This window comes from Salmo salar, chromosome 15, assembly GCF_965601325.2.
Source record: "Salmo salar chromosome 15, fSalSal1, whole genome shotgun sequence".
NCBI lineage: Eukaryota > Metazoa > Chordata > Actinopteri > Salmoniformes > Salmonidae > Salmo > Salmo salar.
This window is the reverse complement of record NC_138305.1, coordinates 112,890,037-112,904,657: the sequence shown is the minus strand read 5'-3', so window position 1 is coordinate 112,904,657 and position 14,621 is coordinate 112,890,037. Positions and strand designations below refer to the sequence as shown.

Sequence of the window (14,621 nt, the reverse complement as noted above, 5' to 3'; positions counted from 1 at the left end):
AGTATAGTGCACTATTTTTGACCCAATTGTACCTGTTCAAAGGTTGTATACTTAGGAATAAGGTGCTATTATATAGCACTGTTCTTCCATCTTGAGACGCCTTAGCCAATATACACTTCCTCAAAATAGTGAATGCACCAATTTGTAAGTCGCTCTGGATAAGAGCGTCTGCTAAATGACTTAAATGTAATGTAAATGTAAATGTTTCTACAACTTGATTGGAGTCCACCTGTGGTAAATTAAATTGATTGGACATGATTTGGAAAGGCACACGCCTGTCTATATGAGGTCCCACAGTTGACAGTGCATGTCAAAGCAAAAACCAAGCCATCAGGTCGAAAGATTTGTCGTTAGAGCTCAGAGACAGGATTGTGTCGAGGCACAGATCTGGGGAAGGGTACCAAAAATGTCTGCAGCATTGAAGGTCCCCAAGAACACAGTGCCCTCCATCATTATTAAATGGAAGAAGTTTGGAACCACCAAGACTCTTCCTAGAGCTGGCTGCCTGGCCAAACTGAGCAATCAGGGGATAAGGGCCTTGGTCAGGGAGGTGACCAAGAACCCGATGGTCACTCTGACAGAGATCTGTAGTTCCTCTGTGGAGATGGGAGAACCTTCCAGAAGGACAACCATCTCTGCAGCACTCCACCAATCAGGCCTTTAAGGTAAGGTGGACAGATGGAAGCCACTCCTCTGTAAAAGGCACATAACAGCCCACAGCCCAAAGACACCTAAAGGACTCTCAAAGAAACAAGATTCTCTGATCTGATGAAACCAAGATTGAACTCTTCGGCCTGAATGCCAAGCGTCACATCCGGAAGAAACCTGGCACCATCCCTACGGTGAAGCATGGTTGTGGCAGCATCATGCTGTGGGGATGTCTTTCAGCAGCAGGGACTTGGAGACTAGTCAGGATCGAGGGAAAGATGAACGGAGCAAAGTACAGAGAGATCCTTGATGAAAACATGCTTCCGAGCGCCCAGGACCTCAGACTGGGGTGAAGGTTCACCTTCCAACAGGACAACGACCCTAAGCACACAGCCAAGACAACGCAGGAGTGGCTTCGGGACAAGTCTCTGAATGTCCTTGAGTGGCCCAGCCAGAGCCCGGACTTGAACCCTATCGAACATCTCTGAAGAGACCTCAAAATTGCTGTGCAGCGACGTTACCCATCCAACCTGACAGAGCTTGAGAGGATCTGCAGAGAAGAATGGAAGAAACTCCCCAAATACAGGTGTGCCAAGCTTGTAGCGTCATACCCAAGAAGACTCGAGGCTGTAATCGTTGCCAAAGGTGCTTCAACAAAATACTGAGTAAAGGGTCTGAATACTTATGTAAATGTGATATTTCATTATTATTATTTTTTTTATACATTTGCAAAAATTGCTCTGTCATTATGGGGGATTGTGTGTAGATTGAGGGGAAAATGTACTTAATCCATTTTAGAATAAGGCTGTAAAGTAACAAAATGTGGAACAAGTGAAGGTGTCACGTCCTGACCAGTATATTTGGTTATTGTAGTTTGGTCAGGACGTGGCAGAGGGTAGTTGATGTATGTATTATGGGGTTTGTCACTGGTCTATGTCTGTGTTTCTATGTCTAGTTGATTGGGGTTGGACTCTCAATTGAAGGCAGGTGTGTTGAGTTGCCTTTGATTGGGAGTCCTATATAGTAGGGTGTAACGACCGTCGTTAGGAATGGACCAAGGCGCAGCGGGAATGTGGATACTCATGTTTATTGATAAAAAACAAGTAAAGTATCCACTGGAAAACCAAAAAAACAATACTCACAACGGCAACAGTGTGCTAAAACAAACGCAGTGCACACAAACAACTACCCACAATCCCAAAGAAAAACACACCCTTCTATATAGGACTCCCAATCAAAGGCAACTCAACACACCTGCCTTCAATTGGGAGTCCCATCCCCAACACAAACCGTTAACATACAAACAACCTGCCACATCCTGACCACAACTGATACAATACCTCCCTCTGCTGGTCAGGACGTGACAGTGTGTTTGTCTTTGTTTTTCGTGGGTAGTTGTATTTGCACTACTTGTAGTTATAGCCTGCAAATCTGTTAGCTGTCGTTCTTTGTTTATTGTTTTCCCGTGTTCGCTATAATAAATATAATTATGAGCACGCAACCCGCTGCGCCTTGGTCTCTACATTACGACACCTGTGACAGAAGGGGTCTGAATAGTTTACGAATGCACTGTACGTGTGTGTGTGTGTGTGTGTGTGTGTGGGTGTGCATATATGTGTATATATACACACACACTGTTAATACACACACACACACTGTTAATACACACACACACACACACACACACACACACACACACACACACACACACACACACACACACACACACACACACTGTTAATACACACACACACACACACTGTTAATACACACACACACACACACACTGTTAATACACACACACACACACTGTTAATACACACACACACACACACACACACACACACTGTTAATACACACACACACACACACTGTTAATACACACACACACACACACACTGTTAATACACACACACACACACTGTTAATACACACACACACACACACACTGTTAATACACACACACACACACAGCTCTGGAAAGAATTAAGAGCCCACTGCAAAACTATCAGTTTCTCTGGTTTTACTATTTATAGGTATGTGTTTGGGTAAAATGAACATTTTTGTTTTATTCTATAAACTACTGACAACATTTCTCCCAAATTCCAAATAAAAATATTGTAATTTAGAGCATTTATTTGCAGAAAATGACAACTGGTCAAAATAACAAAAAAAAGATGCAGTGTTGTCAGACCTCGAATAATGCAAAGAAAATAAGTTCATATTCATTTTAAAACAACACAATACTAATGTTTTAACTTAGGAAGAGTTCAGAAATCATATTTGGTGGAATAACCCAGATTTTCAATCACCAAATAAATGCTAATAAATGTTCTAAATGACAATATTTTTATTTGGAATTTGGGAGAAATGTTGTCAGTAGTTTATAGAATAAAACAATATCGGACAGGCCCTGCAAAACCTTTTTCCTTATGATTCATTGTTTTACTGTCTGTTTTGCCATTTATGAATGTGTTATTCATTTTGTTTCTATGGCCTATAGCAGTAAAGGACAAATTCAATATTTTATCCCCCAAAAAAATTACATGTTTTTTGTTACCTAAAATTCTATATGAAATAGATAAATGATCCATGGTGTCCTCACTCTCTCTCTCTCCTCTTTCTCTCCTCTCTCTCCGTCTCTCTCTCTCCATCTCTCTCTCTCCCTCTCTCTCTCTCCCTCTCTCTCTCCCCCCTCTCTCTCTCTCCCCCTCTCTCTCTCTCTCTCTCCCCCTCTCTCTCTCTCTCTCTCTCTCCCCCTCTCTCTCTCTCTCCCCCTCTCTCTCTCTGTCTCTCACTCCTCTCTCTCTATCCATCTCTCTCTCTGTCTCTCTCTCACTCCCTCTCTCTCCGTTTCTCTCTCTCCGTCCCTCTCTCTCTCCGTCTCTCACTCCTCTCTCTCTATCCATCTCTCTCTCTGTCTCTCTCTCACTCCCTCTCTCTCCGTTTCTCTCTCTCCGTCTCTCTCTCTCCCCCTCTCTCCCCCTCTCTCCGTCTCTCTCCCTCTCTCCCTCTCTCCCTCTCTCCCTCTCCGTCTATCTCCCTCTCTCTCCGTCTCTCTCCGTCTCTCTCCTCTGTCTCTCTCTCTCTGTCTCTCTCTCTCTGTCTCTCTCTCTCCGTCTCTCTCTCTCCGTCTCTCTCTCTCCGTCCCTCTCTCTCTCTCCCTCTCCGTCTCTCTCCCTCTCTCTCTCCCTCTCCATCTCTCTCTTCTCTCTCTCTCCATCTCTCTCTTCTCTCTCTCCCTCTCCCTCTCCGTCTCTCTCTCCCTCTCCGTCTCTCTCCATCTCTCTCCTCTCTCTAGGAAGGAGTTCTGTGAGCTGTGTATGGCTAAAGACCGACAAACCAACAAGGTGTTCGTCTGTAAGAAGTTTCTGAAGAAGGACGGGAGGAAAGTACGCAAGGCTGCCAAGAATGAAATCCTGATCCTCAAAATGTATGCGATCCTGTTTAAATGAGTCTTTCTTCATGTATCCGAGTGAGAGTAGAAAGCCTGACAGAACATTTGAATGCAGGCTTATCAAAGTACAGCTGACGGTTTTTGTTGACTGTTTTCTACATTGATAAGCCAGGGAGTCCACACACCTGGCATCCCAAATGAAACCCTGTGCCCTGTAGAGTCTGCTACTTTCAACGCTGGTACAGGGAACGATTTGAGATGTCCTCCTAAAGCAGGGAACCATTTGAGATGTCCTCCTAAAGCAGGGAACCATTTGAGATGTCCTCCTAAAGCAGGGAACCATTTGAGATGTTCTCCTAAAGCAGGGAACCATTTGAGATGTTCTCCTAAAGCAGGGAACCATTTGAGATGTCCTCCTAAAGCAGGGAACCATTTGAGATGTCCTCCTAAAGCAGGGAACCATTTGAGATGTCCTCCTAAAGCAGGGAACCATTTGAGATGTTCTCCTAAAGCAGGGAACCATTTGAGATGCAAACCTGTTCTCCGGATCTAAAGCAGACATTCATTTAAAGGAAAAAACTGTGGTCCTCAGTCCTCAGCCAGTAGACCCGTGGTCTCGTCCTCAGCCAGTAGACCCTGTGGTCCTCAGTCCTCAGCCAGTAGACCCTGTGGTCCTCAGTCCTCAGCCAGTAGACCCTGTGGTCCTCAGTCCTCAGCCAGCAGACCCTGTGGTCCTCAGTCCTCAGCCAGCAGACCCTGTGGTCCTCAGTCCTCAGCCAGCAGACCCTGTGGTCCTCAGTCCTCAGCCAGCAGACACTGTGGTCCTCAGTCCTCAGCCAGCAGACCCTCTGGTCCTCAGTCCTCAGCCAGCAGACACTGTGGTCCTCAGTCCTCAGCCAGCAGACCCTGTGGTCCTCAGTCCTCAGCCAGCAGACACTCTGGTCCTCAGCCAGCAGACACTCTGGTCCTCAGCCAGCAGACACTCTGGTCCTCAGTCCTCAGCCAGCAGACACTGTGGTCCTCAGTCCTCAGCCAGCAGACACTCTGGTCCTCAGTCCTCAGCCAGCAGACACTGTGGTCCTCAGTCCTCAGCCAGCAGACACTGTGGTCCTCAGTCCCCAGCAAGGCAGACACTCTGGTCCTCAGTCCTCAGCCAAGCGTAGTCAATAGAACCCAGTTTATGTGTCTGAATGCCTCCTCTGGTTACTGTTAATAGAAAGCTGTGTCTGAATGCCTCCTCCTCTGGCTGTTCCAGGGTCAAACATCCAAACATCCTCCAACTGATCGACACGTTTGAGACGCGGAAAGAGTACTTCATCATCCAGGAGCTGTGAGTGTGTTTCTACTGTATTCATGACCTCCAAGGCCACAGTAGGTTATTACTCTGCTCCTCTCTGCAACAGAAGAGACACACTATTTTAGCTAGAGCAGATATTTACCCTTCATAAAGTTGCTGTATTGGTGACTGCGCACACGCCCACCACTGTGTTCCTAAAGCAGTGCTCATGGATGGGTGTTAGGCAGAGACTCTCCGTGAAAATAAAAGGTTAATTTATTTATTTTTAATTGAAAATAAAAGAATAACAATCGTTATGAAAAAATCAGCATGAGCTCGCGTCTTACAGCTCATTGGCTTAGCTCTGGGCTCGGACGGCTCTTATTGGATAACTGCGATTAGTTTAAAAACAGATTGCAACAGATATAAAACAGGAGGAGTGAGACGGGAGGCGGGAGGCGTGAGGAGTGAGACGGGAGGCGGGAGGCGTGACGCGTGAGACAGGAGGAGTGAGACGGGAGGAGTGAGGCGGGAGGCGTGAGGAGTGAGGAGTGAGACGGGAGGCGGGAGGCGTGAGGAGTGAGACGGGAGGCGGGAGGCGTGAGGCGTGAGACGGGAGGAGTGAGACGGGAGGCGTGAGACGGGAGGAGTGAGACGGGAGGAGTGAGACGGGAGGCGGGAGGCGTGAGGAGTGAGACGGGAGGCGGGAGGAGTGAGACGGGAGACGGGAGACGGGAGGAGTGAGATGGGAGGAGTGAGACGGGAGGAGTGAGACGGGAGGAGTGAGACGGGAGGCGTGAAACAGGAGGAGTGAAACTGGAGGAGTGAGACGGGAGGCGTGAAACTGGAGGAGTGAGACGGGAGGAGTGAGATGGGAGGAGTGAGACGGGAGGAGTGAGACGGGAGGAGTGAGACGGGAGGTAATATAAAAGTAGAGTGACACAGATGCAAGCATACTAATGATGATAGAGAGACCAGGGGTCTGTTGGACCAGGGGTAATGAGAGAGAGACCTTGGGTAATCATAGAGACCAGGGGTAATGAGAGAGAGACCAGGGGTAATGAGAGAGAGACCAGGGGTAATGATAGAGAGACCAGGGGTAATGAGAGACCAGGGGTAATGAGAGAGAGACCAGGGGTAATGAGAGAGAGACCAGGGGTAATGAGAGAGACCAGGGGTAATGAGAGAGACCAGGGGTAATGATAGAGAGACCAGGGGTAATGATAGAGAGACCAGGGGTAATGAGATACACTCATCTTGCAGTCCTTGTGGACTGGGCTCCCGAGTAGCACAGCGGTCTAACTCACTGCATCTCAGTGCTTGAGGTGTCACTACAGACACCCTGGTTTGAATCCAGGCTGTATCACATCCGGCCGTGATTGGGAGTCCCATAGGGAGACTTAGATAGGATATGGTCCGGGGTAGTCCGTCATTGTAAATAAGAATTTCTTCTTATTAACTGACTTGCCTAGTTAAATAAAGGTTACATTTAAAAAAATGTAACGGACAAATAACAAGGTGTGTGTGTGTGTGTGTGTGTGTGTGTGTGTGTGTGTGTGTGTGTGTGTGTGTGTGTGTGTGTGTGTGTGTGTGTGTGTGTGTGTGTGTGTGTTTTGCAGGGCTACAGGCGGCGATGTGTTTGACTGGATTCTGGACCAGGGGAATTACACAGAGAGAGATGCTTCCAACGTGATCAAACAGGTTCTAGAGGCCGTATCCTACCTACACTCACTCAACATCGTCCACAGGAACCTCAAGGTAGGTAAAAGGGGTTTGTGTGTGTAAAACCAAGAGAGCTAACCTTGAGGAGTCCCCTCCTAACATTAAAGTATCCCTCCCCTCACAAGGACTATGGTTACATACAAACAATAATATGATTATTGTGAATAGTCCGATTAATATAATCATTTGTTTAAAAACGTTTATATTCTTTGCAAGAAGAACGATTTCCCTAGTAATTGATGACATGGACATATTCTAAAACCAGGCTACCTAAAAGGAGTTAAAAATCAGGCTACCTAAAGGGAGTTAAAATCAGGCTACCTAAAGGGAGTTAAAATCAGGCTACCTAAAGGGAGTTAAAATCAGGCTACCTAAAACATCAGGCTACCTAAAAGGAGTTAAAATCAGGCTACCTAAAAGGAGTTAAAATCAGGCTACCTGAAGGGAGTTAAAATCAGGCTACCTAAAGGGAGTTAAAATCAGGCTACCTAAAACATCAGGCTACCTAAAAGGAGTTAAAATCAGGCTACCTAAAAGGAGTTAAAATCAGGCTACCTAAAGGGAGTTAAAAATCAGGCTACCTAAAAGGAGTTAAAATCAGGCTACCTAAAGGGAGTTAAAATCAGGCTACCTAAAACATCAGGCTACCTAAAGGGAGTTAAAATCAGGCTACCTAAAGGGAGTAAAAAATCAGGCTACCTAAAGGGAGTTAAAATCAGGCTACCTAAAACATCAGGCTACCTAAAACATCAGGCTACCTAAAAGGAGTTAAAATCAGGCTACCTAAAGGGAGTTTAAAATCAGGCTACCTAAAGGGAGTTAAAATCAGGCTACCTAAAGGGAGTTAAAATCAGGCTACCTACAGGGAGTTAAAATCAGGCTACCTAAAGGGAGTTAAAATCAGGCTACCTAAAGGGAGTAAAAAATCAGGCTACTAAAGGGAGTTAAAATCAGGCTACCTAAAAGGAGTTAAAATCAGGCTACCTAAAGGGAGTTAAAATCAGGCTACCTAAAGGGAGTTAAAAATCAGGCTACCTAAAACATCAGGCTACCTAAAGGGAGTTAAAATCAGGCTACCTAAAACATCAGGCTACCTAAAACATCAGGCTACCTAAAGGGAGTTAAAAATCAGGCTACCTAAAAGACATCAGGCTACCTAAAACATCAGGCTACCTAAAGGGAGATAAATCAGGCTACCTAAAGGGAGATAAAATCAGGCTACCTAAAGGGAGTTAAAATCAGGCTACCTAAAGGGAGTTAAAATCAGGCTACCTAAAGGGAGTTAAAATCAGGCTACCTAAAAAATCAGGCTACCTAAAACATCAGGCTACCTAAAACATCAGGCTACCTACAGGGAGTTAAAATCGCCACTCTAAATAAACGTTCTACCACAGCAACCATGTGAAAACAATTTCAAAAGAGGCATACTTTAAGTTTTTCCGAACTCACTTCCCTCGTTCATAAGAGGGAGGCTAGCGGTAACACACAGCTGGAACAACGACTAAGCTGTTCACGTCCTAATCATTTGAAAGATGGCTCAGAAAGCCAGGGGTTTTAAACAGCGTTACGCTCACTTTGATTTTGACCTTAACGCCTATTAAGATCAGCAGAGTAAAGTGTTTACATGACTAGTGCCATACTCTGCCTTCTGCCATAATCGGTTTAATGTCTAATTATTAGTGTGCATGTAAACGTGCTCAGTCTCTTTTGGGACACATAGAAGAGAGATGCTATTACTTACACACACACAAACACCACACACATACACACACACATACACACACACACACACACACACACACACACACACACACACACACACACACACACACACACACACACACACACACACACACACACACACACACACACACACACACTCACACTCACACTCACACACACACACATACATCCCGCTATGCCCTCCGACAAACCATCAAACATACAAAGCGTCAATATGGGACCAAGATCGAATTTCGAGGCTAGCAACACTGAACCATGCATGAGAGCACCAGCTGTTCCGGACGGCTGTGTGATCATGCTTTCCGTTAGATGATGTGAGTAAGACCTTAACATTCACAAGGCCGCAGGGCCAGACGGATTACCAGGGTGTGTACTCAGTGTCTTCACTGACATTTTCAACCTCCCTGAGGGAGGGTTAGGGTTAGGGTTAACCCTAACCCTAATACCTATATGTTTTACCAGCAGACCACCATAGGCCCAAGAACGCCAAGGTAACCTTTCTAAATGACTATCGCTACCATAGCACTGACATCTGTAGTCATGAAATGCTTTGAAAGGCTGGTCATGGGCTCACATCATCCCAGACACCCTGGACCCACTCCGATTTGCATACCGCCCCAACAGATCCATGGTAAAGATATGAAGCTCTCTACCTGCTCCTGTGTGTGTGTGTGTGTGTGTGTGTGTGTGTGTGTGTGTGTGTGTGTGTGTATGTGTGTGTGTGTGTGTGTGTGTGTGTGTGTGTGTGTGTGTGTGTGTGTGTGTGTGTGTGTGTGTGTGTGTGTGTGTGTGTGTGTGTGTGGTGTGTTTTGTGGTTCTACAGTTGGAGAACCTGATGTACTACACAGAGAACAATCACAACAAAGTGGTTCTGCGGGATTTCTACCTGTCCAAGTTTGAGAACGGTTCCATCACAGAACCCTGTGGAACACCGGAGTACCTGGGTAAGGTACCTCTCTCTCTCCCCCCTCTTTCTGCTCTCCTCCTCTCTGTATCTCCCTTCTCTCCTCCCTCTCCTCTCCTCCTCCAGTCCTCTATCTACAATAAAGGGAAGCTCAGTCATTCACACCAGAGACTAATTACATTGCCAACAAGGGTTTTGCCACCAAGTACTAAGTCATGTTTTGCAGAGGGGTCAAATACTTATTTCCCTCATTAAAATGCAAATCAATTTATAACATTTTTGACATGCGTTTTTCTGGATTTCTTTGTTGTTATTCTGTCTCTCACTGTTCAAATAAACCTACCATTAAAATTATAGACTGATAATTTCTTTGTCAGTGGGCAAACGTACAAAATCAGCAGGGGATCAAATACTTTTTTCCCCTCACTGTACGTTGATCAGATAAATAATGAGAGCTGGAGAAAGAGAGGGAGGGAAATAAATGAACTGAACTGAAACAAAGAAGTGCGGAAATAAAGGAGGGACGAGAGAGAAGAGAGAGAGGGAAGAGAGACAGGGAAGAGAAAGAGGGAAGAGAGAGAGGGAAGAGAGAGAGAGAGAGAGAGAAGAGAAATGGAAGAGAGAGGGAAGAGAAAGGGAAGAGAGAGAGGGAAGAGAGAGAGAGGGGAGAGAGGGAAGAGAGAGGGAAGAGAGAGGGAAGAGAGGGAGGAGAGAGGGAAGAGAGAGAGGGAAGAGAGAGGGAAGAGAGAGGGAAGAGAGAGAGGGAAGAGAGAGAAGGAAGAGAGAGAAGGAAGAGAGAGGAGAGAGAGAGGAGAGAAAGGGAAGAGAGAGGGAAGAGAGAGGGAAGAGAGAGGGAAGAGAGAGGGAAGAAAGAGAGAGAAGAGAAAGGGAAGAGAGAGGGAAGAGAGGGAGGAGAGAGGGAAGAGAGAGAGGGAAGAGAGAGGGAAGAGAGAGGGGGAAGAGAGAGAGGGAAGAGAGAGAAGGAAGAGAGAGAAGGAAGAGAGAGGAGAGAGAGAGGAGAGAAAGGGAAGAGAGAGGGAAGAGAGAGGGAAGAGAGAGGGAAGAGAGAGAGAGGAGAGAAAGGGAAGAGAGAGGGAAGAGAGAGGGAAGAGAGAGGGAAGAGAGAGGGAAGAGAGAGAGAAGGAAGAGAGAGAAGGAAGAGAGAGAAGGAAGAGAGAGAAGGAAGAGAGAGGAGAGAGAGAGGAGAGAGAGAGGGAAGAGAAAGAGAGGGGAGAAAGGGAAGAGAGAGGGAAGAGAGAGGGAAGAGAGAGGGAAGAGAGAGGGAAGAGAGAGGGAAGAGAGAGAGAAGGAAGAGAGAGAAGGAAGAGAGAGGGAAGAGAGGGGGGAGAGAGAGGGAAGAGAGAGAGGGAAGAGAGAGAGGGAAGAGAGAGAGGGAAGAGAGAGAGAGAATAGAAAGGGAAGAGAGAGGGAAGAGAGAGTGAAGAGAGTGAAGAGAGAGGGAAGAGAGGGAAGAGAGGGAAGAGAGAGGGAAGAGAGAGGGAAGAGAGAGGGAAGAGAGAGTGAAGAGAGAGAGAAGGAGGATGCAGACTGATTCATCTAGCTGATGATTAATTAAGCAAGTGTGTTGTTTTACTCTCTGTCCCTCCACCTCTCCATCCCACCTTAACCTTCTCTCTGTCCCTCCACCTCTCCATCCCACCTTAACCTTCTCTCTGTTCCTCCACCTCTCCACCTCTCCATCACCCCTTAACCTTCTCTCTGTCCCCCCACCTCTCCATCACCCCTTAACCTTCTCTCTGTCCCTCCACCTCTCCATCCCCCTTAACCTTCTCTCTGTCCCTCCACCTCTCCATCCCCCTTAACCTTCTCTCTGTTCCCCCACCTCTCCATCACCCCTTAACCTTCTCTCTGTCCCTCCACCTCTCTATCACCCCTTAACCTTCTCTCTGTTCCCCCACCTCTCTATCACCCCTTAATCTTCTCTCTGTCCCTCCACCTCTCCATCACCCCTTAATCTTCTCTCTGTCCCCCCACCTCTCTATCACCCCTTAACCTTCTCTCTGTTCCTCCACCTCTCTATCACCCCTTAACCTTCTCTCTGTCCCCCCACCTCTCCATCACCCCTTAACCTTCTCTCTGTCCCTCCACCTCTCCACCTCTCCATCACCCCTTAACCTTCTCTCTGTCCCTCCACCTCTCTATCACCCCTTAATCTTCTCTCTGTCCCTCCACCTCTCCATCACCCCTTAATCTTCTCTCTGTCCCCCCACCTCTCTATCACCCCTTAACCTTCTCTCTGTTCCTCCACCTCTCTATCACCCCTTAACCTTCTCTCTGTCCCCCCACCTCTCCATCACCCCTTAACCTTCTCTCTGTTCCTCCACCTCTCTATCACCCCTTAACCTTCTCTCTGTCCCTCCACCTCTCCATCACCCCTTAACCTTCTCTCTGTTCCCCCACCTCTCTATCACCCCTTAACCTTCTCTCTGTCCCTCCACCTCTCCATCACCCCTTAACCTTCTCTCTGTCCCCCCACCTCTCTATCACCCCTTAACCTTCTCTCTGTCCCTCCACCTCTCCATCACCCCTTAACCTTCTCTCTGTCCCCCCACCTCTCTATCACCCCTTAATCTTCTCTCTGTCCCCCCACCTCTCTATCACCCCTTAACCTTCTCTCTGTTCCCCCACCTCTCTATCACCCCTTAACCTTCTCTCTGTCCCTCCACCTCTCCATCACCCCTTAACCTTCTCTCTGTTCCCCCACCTCTCTATCACCCCTTAACCTTCTCTCTGTCCCCCCACCTCTCCATCACCCCTTAACCTTCTCTCTGTCCCCCCACCTCTCTATCACCCCTTAACCTTCTCTCTGTTCCCCCACCTCTCCATCACCCCTTAATCTTCTCTCTGTCCCCCCACCTCTCTATCACCCCTTAACCTTCTCTCTGTCCCTCCACCTCTCCATCACCCCTTAACCTTCTCTCTGTCCCCCCACCTCTCCATCCCCCTTAACCTTCTCTCTGTCCCCCACCTCTCTATCACCCCTTAATCTTCTCTCTGTCCCCCCACCTCTCCATCACCCCTTAACCTTCTCTCTGTTCCCCCACCTCTCTATCACCCCTTAACCTTCTCTCTGTCTCCCCCACCTCTCTATCACCCCTTAACCTTCTCTCTGTTCCCCCACCTCTCTATCACCCCTTAACCTTCTCTCTGTCCCTCCACCTCTCCATCACCCCTTAACCTTCTCTCTGTTCCCTCCACCTCTCTATCACCCCTTAACCTTCTCTCTGTCCCCCCACCTCTCCATCACCCCTTAATCTTCTCTCTGTCCCTCCACCTCTCCACCTCTCCATCACCCCTTAACCTTCTCTCTGTCCCCCCACCTCTCCATCCCCCTTAATCTTCTCTCTGTCTCCCCCCACCTCTCCTGATCACCCCTTAACCTTCTCTCTGTCCCTCCACCTCTCCATCCCCCTTAACCTTCTCTCTGTTCCCCCACCTCTCTATCACCCCTTAATCCTTCTCTCTGTCCCCTCCACCTCTCCCGATCACCCCTTAACCTTCTCTCTGTTCCCCCACCTATCTATCACCCCTTAACCTTCTCTCTGTCCCTCCACCTCTCCATCCCCCTTAATCTTCTCTCTGTTCCCCCACCTCTCCATCACCCCTTAACCTTCTCTCTGTTCCCCCACCTCTCTATCACCCCTTAACCTTCTCTCTGTCCCTCCACCTCTCCATCACCCCTTAATCTTCTCTCTGTTCCCCCACCTCTCTATCACCCCTTAATCTTCTCTCTGTTCCCCCACCTCTCCATCACCCCTTAACCTTCTCTCTGTTCCCCCACCTCTCCATCACCCCTTAATCTTCTCTCTGTCCCTCCACCTCTCCACCTCTCTATCACCCCTTAACCTTCTCTCTGTCCCCCCACCTCTCCATCCCCCTTAATCTTCTCTCTGTTCCCCCACCTCTCTATCACCCCTTAATCTTCTCTCTGTTCCTCCACCTCCCCATCACCCCTTAACCTTCTCTCTCTCTCTCTCTCACTCTCTCTCAGCTCCTGAGGTTGTGGCCAGACACCGGTACGGTCGACCAGTGGACTGTTGGGCTGTCGGGGTCATCATGTATATACTGTGAGTGTTCATAAAGGAGTAATAACATGTCGGCTACATACTGTGAGTGTTCATAGAGGAGTTATAACATGTCGGCTACATACTGTGAGCGTTCATAGAGGAGTTATAACATGTCGGCTACATACTGTGAGCGTTCATAGAGGAGTTATAACATGTCGGCTACATACTGTGAGCGTTCATAGAGGAGTTATAACATGTCGGCTACATACTGTGAGCGTTCATAGAGGAGTTATAACATGTCGGCTACATACTGTGAGCGTTCATAGAGGAGTTATAACATGTCGGCTACATACTGTGAGCATTCATAGAGGAGTTATAACATGTCGGCTACATACTTTGAGCGTTCATAGAGGAGTTATAACATGTCGGCTACATACTGTGAGCGTTCATAGAGGAGTTATAACATGTCGGCTACATACTGTGAGTGTTCATAGAGGAGTTATAACATGTCGGCTACATACTGCAATTATTCAGCTAATTTGTTGTTATTTTAAGTCTTGGTTTCAAAAGTTAATATTTTTTCTTAGAGGTTGTCAGTTGAATAGGCTCTCTGAAAGGTTTTGTATGTCTTGCCTATCATATAAGTATCCTTTTCTGACTCAAATAGAAATTATTTCAGATAAAATTTTCACTTTTAAGTTGCACGCACTTGAAAATATCTACATTGGTCAAATTGCTTTTTAATTCTGTCATGGGAAAAATTGTATTTCCTGTTACCAAGTAATTTAATGTTTCTAAATGACTTGGCCACATAGACGACGCGAGACGGAGAACTGAACACAGCTATGTAGAGCACCTCAAGATAAAAACCTAATATTCAATATCCTAAGTTCGACAAAAAAT

At 47.1% G+C, this 14,621-nt stretch overlaps 1 protein-coding gene across 1 annotated transcript in view; it reads left to right on the top strand.

Moving 5' to 3' along the window:
• Positions 1-14,621, top strand: part of LOC106572974 (uncharacterized) — a 127,059-nt gene that overhangs the window by 74,253 nt on the left and 38,185 nt on the right. Inside the window, 5 exon segments of the mRNA XM_045696564.2 lie at positions 3,950-4,081; positions 5,301-5,375; positions 6,941-7,079; positions 9,610-9,730; positions 13,703-13,778. Of these exon segments, the coding sequence (XP_045552520.2) occupies positions 3,950-4,081; positions 5,301-5,375; positions 6,941-7,079; positions 9,610-9,730; positions 13,703-13,778 (543 nt within the window).